The sequence below is a fragment of the Rhagoletis pomonella genome, unplaced genomic scaffold, assembly GCF_013731165.1.
Source record: "Rhagoletis pomonella isolate Grant_MI unplaced genomic scaffold, Rhpom_1.0 Rhpom_scaffold_00008, whole genome shotgun sequence".
Lineage (NCBI taxonomy): Eukaryota > Metazoa > Arthropoda > Insecta > Diptera > Tephritidae > Rhagoletis > Rhagoletis pomonella.
This window is the reverse complement of record NW_023458562.1, coordinates 38,191,007-38,200,471: the sequence shown is the minus strand read 5'-3', so window position 1 is coordinate 38,200,471 and position 9,465 is coordinate 38,191,007. Positions and strand designations below refer to the sequence as shown.

The window sequence follows — 9,465 nt, the reverse complement described above, 5'->3', positions numbered from 1 at the left end:
TAGTTTTGGGAAGTAGAGGAGATAGGGATTTCCCTTGTATTAATGTATCAAACTGAATGAGCGCATAAGGTTTATAGGTGCACATCAAGTCAACCACGCATGCTGTTTCATATACCAAAAAGTTTGTGTCAAGCAAGTCGTCTCTGTTGAGCAATATCTGCCGATACACTTTTTCGACATCGCCCTTAAATACAAATCGAGAGATATGCCACTTGAGGATGTTCTGAAAATGGGCCTTAAAGATATACATGTAAATTTGTAAACTTGGTAAAACTATTTTAGAATTGGCGTTGGCCCTGTAGCCTAAGAGCTGGCCAAATAATCTTCTGCCTGTCATACAGCTCAAAAGTAATTTAAACAAAAAAAAAAAAAATAATAAAAAATTAGAATACATATCTCTTTTAGACATTGCAATTCATTTATTAGTTTTGATTATTGTTTTAATAAGTGCACTTTTACTTCATTTTCTTCATCTAATATAATAAGATGACTATCATTTTGTGAATTTTTGGCCACCGCTATATCCGTAACACGCTGGGTATTTGCATCTGCAAACTCTTCTCCGATTTCGCGATCCAAATAAAAATCATATGTTCGTATTTGTCCATTAATGAGCGCAAAAAGTCGCCAGCCATCACGTGACAGTTCTAGCGATTGCACTAAGTCCTTGCGCAATGCAGAGCCGATCATTATTATTTGCTGGTCATAGACGCGCAACTCAAATGGTCGCTTTTGATTGTTTATCAACGCAATGCAAGCGGCTGTGGATGGTCGCGTCTCATATGGGGTAGTGTGGCTACTGCCTTCGTGTGCCAGCTGTCGCCTCTCATTTAGTATAATGTTCTGAATGGCACAAGATTTTCCAGTGTCTGGATCGATGTCAGGTGTTTGAGGTGTATTAATACCACAATTTTCTTCCCTTGAGTATGCAGTCTCCAAGCCCCCTCCATCTCTAAAGCGTTGAGAGGAAAATGTTTGCTGGTTGCAGTTGACAATCATCACTGATCCGTTCGAAAGGCCTACCGCGAGATAATTTTCGTTGGTTAGCACCTTCAAGCTTGTTGGAAAGAGGAAACCGCCCTCGCTGATGTTAATTTTACGAAAACGTTCTGTTTTTAGACTCTTCGAACAGGTCAGTACAAAGTTTCGGTTAATGCATACATAGATGCGTTCGCTACCGGTATCGATACCAGTGAAGCGAAGCCCCTGCAGTTGTTGGCTTTGTCGCAGCATATTCTGCGTACTGTTTAGTTCTCGTAAAGCCTCATCACTGTAAAGTTCTTTTTGGAACAATAATTTAGTTTTTTCGAATTGGGTTTGTGCGCGGCGCGAACCACTTTCTAAGTAGTCGCGTAGATCACAGATAGCACTCTGAATCAGTTTTACACGTGCCCAAGGTGAACTGTACTCAAATTGAAAACTTGACTTAGAAGCTGAGCTGTACTGCTGATGGTGGTGGGAATTAACTGTTTTCGGTATGTCAAATTCAAACGGCCTCGCACTAGTTTCCACCAGCGTCCAAATCGACAAGATACCACTGTCGTTTAACGCAGCGAACTGGAAATAAATACTTCTGTATTAGAAAAAAAATATTCATTCAGCCTTATCATGAGTTTTATTTTCCCCGAACCGGTTCACTTTTCACTCTTGGTTTCCATGGTTTTACTATGAGCGGATGACAAATTTTCGGGAGAACTTTTTTTAGGCGGAACTCAGGATAAGGCAGATTATATTTCATTTCCTGCATACCTGTATTTGTCTATACGGCCCTATAGTAGTTGTTGCTTTCGGAGGTGTTAGAAAACTACGTAAATCTATCACTGCGCCAAGGTCGACAAGTTTTTGCTGTTGGCTTGTATTGGTATCCCATGTCGGAACCACGGACTGCGTTGCAGCAAAGTGCGTCAGATATCCATCCAATTTGGAGCAGAAAGAGTATGTTTCACGCAGATCCCACATTGCAATACTGCCATCATGCAGTCCACAAATGACGATATCTGAGCAGTCGTTGCAGATTTCGGCGCGGCAAACCTCGCTCCACGTAGAAAGCAACCGCAATGGTTGTGAGCATTCGTTGGTTGACCACACCATAAGAAGGTGAGAAAAGTCGCTTTGATAGACGTCTGCGTCTGGCAGACTCACATGCACTGTAATGATAAGATCATGTCGCGCGCTTGCGAATACACGTACTACACGCAAAGCATTTAAAAGTTTAGTGTCCAAAGGAATGTAGCCTTTGCTAATTGCCTGTAGGTTACTTTGGTACTGTTCCAGTTTCCTGATTTGTCCCACTTGACTAGTATCTGATTGCGCCGAACTGAGAACTCTCGATATTAGGCTGGTAGCACGAAGTAAAAATGAGTTTAATCGCTCGAAATCCACCGGTTTGTACATACTTTTCAGTTGTTCGCTAACGATCCGGTTGGCTTTGCTTTGACGAATAATGGCTAACTGTTGCAAACTATAATCATAGACATCAGACTTTGAACAGCAGATCGCTTTGTATTCGTCTGTCGGAGACTCGCCGCAACAGTTTTGTATCGCCGATGTACCATTCAGGCCTGAGCTAAGTTTTTGCACTGTTTGCAAATCGAATTGTGGCGGATGTTGTGTCCACATGGTGCGCATTTCATATCCGTCCGTCTGACATTCACTAGACATACGATTGTCGTTAGTTTGTGTCGAGCACTGCGTAGTATTGAGTGTGCCGTATGTTTGCATATAAATATCGTAGCTTATGGGCTTTAATTCGAAGAGCGAAAAGGTCAAAATGTCGAATTGAATTTTGTTCATTAGTTCTACGCCCCTTTTACTCACGATTGGTCTGGTATTAAAACCAGTATAACCGCCATAAGTGCTCCTAATTCCACCGAATTGGTCGACTTCTGCTTGAACTTTATTCGTTACAGTATAGCCGCTGATTCCCGAGTCCAGCTGGTCTGTTGAAGCAACGCTATATGAAGTGTCCATGCTGTCAAAAGGCCTTTCACCCATTTGAGTGTTGATCTCAGAAAGCTTTGGATGTTTACGTGAGTTCATTTCGTAGTTTCCTGAGTCCAGTTTTCGTTCGGTATCCTTATCGCGATGAATTACTGTGATAGGATATTGGGTTATTTCAGATTCTTCCTCATCGTCGCTATTAATAGCATGCATTTCCTCCCTATTTTTTGCTCTTTCATCCCCAGATGATGAAGATATAGGACTTATGCTGTTGCCTTCATCTTCGCTGCCGGCACCACTTGCCGACGAGTCGTTCTCACTATTCCCAATTGAACCATTTTGAGTCGACGTTTCGGTGTCAAAATCCGACTCATATGACTCAAAATCGTCTGAGTAGTTATCGGGATCACCATCTTTAGCTTCATTACCATTAACCGAAACTTGAGTTCCTGAGGCCTCTTCTGGTTTTGGGACTGATTTTATACTTTTCAACGGCTCACCGAAGGCTACGTCGAAAGCTACTGGTTCTTTGACAACAGTTCTCTGTACTTCCCTTTCAACTGCGGGTAATTTCCTTGCAGCTCTTGTTTCCCTTGTTGTCACGTCTGATAGTATCTGTTGCTCTATTCTTTGCTTTGCTGAATCGGTACGCAAAACAATGATTTCTTCATCTTTCAAGGAATGGGTGCGGACACGCTTCGGTTGCTCATCATTTTCGACGGGTACAACGCTGTCATTGAATGACTCTGGGGCGAATTCTTTACGGCGCGGTGGTGGGGAGGCAACCGTTACATTGTGATATGTATCGAGCACGGCATTGGCTTTAATGGCTTTGGACTGCTTCTTCTTGACGTTTGCCTCAATACCAGGGCTATGCTTAACCCGCGTTGGCTTTTCATTGACGCTACTCTTGATTGACGTTGCTGTAATGCGTTTCTTTGGCTCTGGTGCATTCTGCCTGTCAGCTATTTTCGGAGCGGCTCGGGATGTGCTCAATATTTTACTTGGTGGGGTGGTTTTCAGCTTAACATCGCGCGGAGTTCGTGTCTTGGCAATTGGGGATGGGTCGACTCTACGTGATTGACTGCTGCTCTTAAGCTTGTATTTCTCTTCTAGAACTCGACTTGCGGCGGCTGTATCGGGGGTCGTTTTAAGTTGTGAGTTTACTTTGGTAGCTCCACTTGTAGTTTTTGGTGGGTTATTCACAGTGGTTTTTTTCAATGTGGTTCCTGTTGTTGTTTTAAGACCCTAAAATTTAAAGAAACAAAATTAATAAACGAAAATACACAGTATGCAAGTATGCACAGTATTCTCGTGAAATACGAGCTTGAAGAGAATGTGAAGAAGTTACATAATTTGGGGCTTGATACAAATACTTAAAGGTAAAACCGCTCGCTCAATTAATTCGTCATTTATTTTTTGAAGTTTGTCTACTTTATCTGGCTAACCCGAACGTAGTACCACAGCCATAAGCTATTTCGCTGGCTACATCAGTTACATCAGCAATAATACAACACAACCACAGCTACATATTGTGGGCAGATTGGAGAATTCTGGTTAGCCAGTAACATCGAAATGCTGCAATCACAACAGGCGGCCAATTTATTCGCCACTCGACTCACAGCTGCTTTCTGAGAGCACCTGGTATGATGAGGAATGTCAAGAGGCTTATGAGAAAAAAGATGCCGCCTACAGGGCCACGCTGCGATCGGGCGCAACGCGAGCCATGTGTGGACTGTTATATGGAACGTAAGCGGGAAGCGAGACCTATTTGCCGCAATAAGAAGAAAGAAGCCGAAATACGTGAGTGCGAAGAGCTTTAGATGCTGGTCGACAGGAATAATGCCCGAAATTATCAGAAAGTTAGGCGACTAACGGAAGGTTTCAAGACCAGGGCGAACTCCTGTAAGAAAAACCATGGCGAAATAGTGAACGATATCAACAACGTACTAAAATTATGGAGGCAATACTCTTCCACCCTATTGAATGGCAGCAGCACTGAAAGCTGTGGAAAAAGCGATCCCGAGCCCCCAGTCGAAGATGATGGAATCGATGTCCCACCGCCTGACTATGCTGACAACCTTCAGCCGAACTATTCAAGTACAGCGACGAGTAGCTGATGAGGTGCATTCATCAACTCTTACGAAGAATATGGTCAGATGAACGCATGCCCGACGACTGGAATTTAAGTGTACTCTGCCCAATCTACAAGAAAGACGACCCAGCCATATAGGCCATCTGCCGCGGAATCAGCCTTTAAGCACAGGTTTTGTGAAAGGCTGAAGCCCACCGTCAACGAACTGACTGGGCCTTATAAGTGGGGCTTTGCAAGATCAATTATTCACAAAAAGCCAAATCTTGGAAAATACTGGGGAATAGGATCTAAGCACCATATATTTGTCAAGAAAGTTGTCTTTATGCCTCGATGTCTGAATTTTTTTATTCCCGCGAAACTAATACGGCTGTGTAAAATGACGGTGAGCAATAACACCAGCACCGGCAGAATAGGGAATGACCTCTCCTAGTCTTTTGATACCAAACGAGGTTTCGGATGGTGACTCCCTTTCGTTTTATTTGTTTAATCTGATATTGGAGAAGAACATACGAGACGTAGAACTGAACCGCTCAGGAAAAATTTTTTGTGTGTGAAATTTCGGTAACAATAGTCGCGAAGTCTGCTCTGCCTTTTCAAAGTTTAATAGGGAAGCTAAGCGAATGGGTCTAGTGGTCAACAAGTACAGGACGAAGTATCTCCTGCCATCAAACAACAGTCAGCGCATTCGCGCCTTAGCACCCACGTCACTGTTGGTAGCTATAATTTCGAGAAAGTGGAGGATTTCGTTTAGTTCAGAACCAGCATTAAGAGTACAACTTCACAACAAGCGTTTCAGGCGTTCCGCGCTTCTCAGGCTTTCAGTAATAGCGGAATTGCATAGCTGAAAGCCCGAAGAGCTATATATGTTTATATGTATATATGTGTGTGTGCATGGGTGGACGAGTGTGTACCCACTAGAACTTGAAGCGAGATCTCCCAATGTGAGGAATAAAAGAGTACTCATTTTGGCCTGATTTCGGAGCAAGAGGGGAGATTTATTGGTTCTGACCTCCTTTATAACTCGCTTAGGAGTCAAATCGAAGATCTCCTAAGTGAACAACAAAAGAATACTCCCAGAGCCATGATTTTGGAGCAATAAACGATTTTTGTCGATTTTGTGCTCCTTTATTACTCGTTTAGGAGCCAAACGGGAGATCTCCCAAGTGAGCAATAAAAGAATACTCCCTGAGGTATGATTACGGAGCGATAACTGAAATTTGTCGGTTTTGTACTCCGTTAATACTCGCTTACGAGCAAAAAGCGATGTCTCCTAAGATAGTTATCCAGGAGTATTCCTTTTGATTGATAGGGGAGCTATAAGCACCTCGTTCAAAAGAAATTGCGTATTATTGGAAAAATTTATCATAAGGAAAACTACAGAAAATATTTCATATAGAAACAATAAAAGGAGATGCAATAGTTGAATGTCGATAGCACACAGTTAAATGAAGGTCCGTCGGTATGTATTGCAACTTCTGTTTAAATTAGGTGTGTACTCGTATTGAGAGGACAAAATTGTCCAGCAGCAAAAGTTCTGAGAATTCAGCAGCATTCGCTCTCAAAGAGACGAAGTATCAACAGAAGTACGAGAACGCAAAATTTGCAAAAACTTGCAACCTTCGAAACAGCTGATCACTTGCACAGTTGCCACTGGTGATTAATTCGGCAATTTGTTTTCTGCTTGGTACATTTTCCCCCGAGTTGGCATTTTATACAATTGAATAGTTTTGGATAAGAAAAACCTTGTTAAAATACATTCATTGGAATGAATAAGTTATTTTTCTCATAATTATTTGTGATATCACATGGTGACGCATTCAAAAACAAGAGTATCTCCTTTAAACACCCATCATTGATCCAAAAAAATGTAATAGATATAGCTACAGATGTAGCTTTAAAATTATAAAATTTTCATTTCAACAATCAACCTACCAAAACCGAAAACTTCAACAAAACAACATTTCAGCATGCTGCATTTAAATCTATTTTGGTAAATTTAAAGGTAAATTATGGTACAAACGAAAAATGTCATACGGCAACCGTAGTCAGCACACACTAAAGTAAACAAACTGGAGATTAATAGCAAATTAGCGAAAAATAAACACAACAAACGTTGTGCACATTAAATTTACTCACTTTTTCGTTGTATACAAGCATTAATAATAAAATTTGCAATAAATAACTCAAAAAGGCCATATTTTCTTTTGTTTATTTACAAACATGTGTTTTGTGATCAGCTGATTTTCTTACTTGCAAGTTTTAGCTGGGAAAAATTTTTCCAGCAGAAATTTGCAGCTCTCTTTCACAATTTGCTCTCTCAATTTCCCTACTTTGCAAGTTTTTTGGGTACGAGAACGCAAAACCAGTAAAACTTTTCTAAAACTTTAGATAGTTGGGCGTACGAGTACACTCCTATTGATTAAATGTTGTGTTCTATACCGCTAAATACTTTTCAGATTAGCAAATTAGTATCAGCATTTACGTATGACCACCTGGTTTTAACGTTCATATATTGCCGGTCCAGAGCTTTTACTGGGGGACATAGCTAACAGATGGGCAAAGTAACCTTCACATTGATCGTGATTAAAACAAGAAAGTTTTATACACTCTCCCTATTTGCGTGAGCTCCTGAACACCCAAGCATCCCTGACACCAGGAAATCATGTAGTTATCTCATCGTTTTATTATCGTTCTGCTTTACTTTGAATGCATTTACCCGCATTAGAATTCCAATATTAATCAAAAATGTAATAAGTATTATTTATGTATGTTTTGTCTGATCTCGTACTTATAGGTATCTGTTAAGATCTTTTGATATTGTATACATGCAGGAGATTAAAAAATTGTATAAATGGATTGCGTAAATAGCAAAATCTTTTAGCTAATATGTGAGGCAATGAAGAGCTCTTTTATTACTCGTACAGGAGGCTTTCGGGATGCCTCTCATGGGAGCACTCTCTTATTGATCGTTCGGGAGGAATGTGGGATGTTTTTCTATGTGCACTCCCCTGTTGTCTTTTTGGGATGGATAGGGCAGGATTTTATGGGAGTACTCCCGTATTGCTCCCTTAAAAGGTTTGTGGGATGATATTTCTGTGTGTGCTCCGCGATCGCTCGTTTAGGAGGTAAAAGGGATTACTCGCCCTCCTAGGACATACAATGTTAAAGGGAGTATACAAAGTTACATGCTTATACACAGAAGCATAGGGAGCAATGGGGAGTATTCGTATGCCCCAGGGAGTACTCACCGAGCAATCGTACGATGCTCCCCAGTTCTACTGGGTATATATATGTACACATTTTAATACAAAATTAACAAAAAATGTAGCCCCCTCCCATACAAACCGAATTTTTCATACTGCATATCTCTGGAAATGTTCATGGTAGAGTAGTGGAACTTGGTACTGCGATGTATGAAAACAATCGCATAATCTTAGTGAAAAATTGGAGCTCTTGGAAAAGGGGGCGTGGCACCTCCCATTTAAACCGAATTTTTCATAGTGTATACTTCTGAAAATGTTCATGGTAGAATACTGTAACTTGGTATTGCGATATACGAAATAAATCGCATACTCTTGGAGGAAAATTGGAGCTATTAGAAGAGGGGGCGTGGCACCTCCCATACAAAGCGAATGTTTTGTACTGCATTTCTTTGGAAATGTACATGGTATAGTACTGGAACTTGGTATGGAGATATATGAAATAAATCGCATAATCTTGGAGTAAAATTGGAGCTATTGGAAGAGGGGGTGTGGCACCTTCCATACAAACTGAATTTTTCATATCTCTGGAAGTATTGAGGGTATAGTACTGGAACTTGGTATTGCGATATATGAAATAAATCGTATACTCTTGGCGGAAAATTTTAGCTATAGGAGAAGGGGGCGTGGCATCTCCCATACAAACCGAATTTTTCATACTGCATACTCTTGAAAGTGTTCATGGTAGAATACTGGAGCTTGGTACTGCGATGTATGAAAACAATCGCATAATCTTAGTGAAAAATTGGAGCTCTTGGAAAAGGGGGCGTGGCACCTCCCATACAAACCGAATTTTTCATAGTGTATACTTCTGAAAATGTTCATACGAAATAAATCGCATACTCTTGGAGGAAAATTGGAGCTATTAGAAGAGGGGGCGTGGCACCTCCCATACAAAGCGAATTTTTTGTACTGCATTTCTTTGGAAATGTACATGGTATAGTACTGGAACTTGGTATGGAGATATCTATATATAAGTACGCCACAAGTAATTTTTGCAGTCCCTTTTTTGAAGGCACTGTTCGCTCGATTTCAATGAAACATACACCGATTTAAAGCATATAACTTCCTCTAATCCAGGAACGTTAATCCCGATACATAGGGGGCGTGGCATCCGACATATACACCCCTATTGCGAGTGTCGACTGGCGGTAGAATAGAAATTTGTCG

General features: G+C 41.0%; 1 protein-coding gene across 1 annotated transcript in view; it reads right to left on the bottom strand.

Annotated features, from left to right (window-relative positions):
• Positions 1-432: 432 nt before the first annotated feature.
• LOC118744837 overlaps positions 433-9,465 on the bottom strand; it is an 18,882-nt gene continuing 9,849 nt past the window's right edge. Inside the window, exons 2-3 of the mRNA XM_036478203.1 lie at positions 1,750-4,188; positions 433-1,557 (exon numbers count right to left, since the gene is read on the bottom strand). Of these exons, the coding sequence (XP_036334096.1) occupies positions 433-1,557; positions 1,750-4,188 (3,564 nt within the window). The remainder of the gene's footprint in view (positions 1,558-1,749; positions 4,189-9,465) is intronic.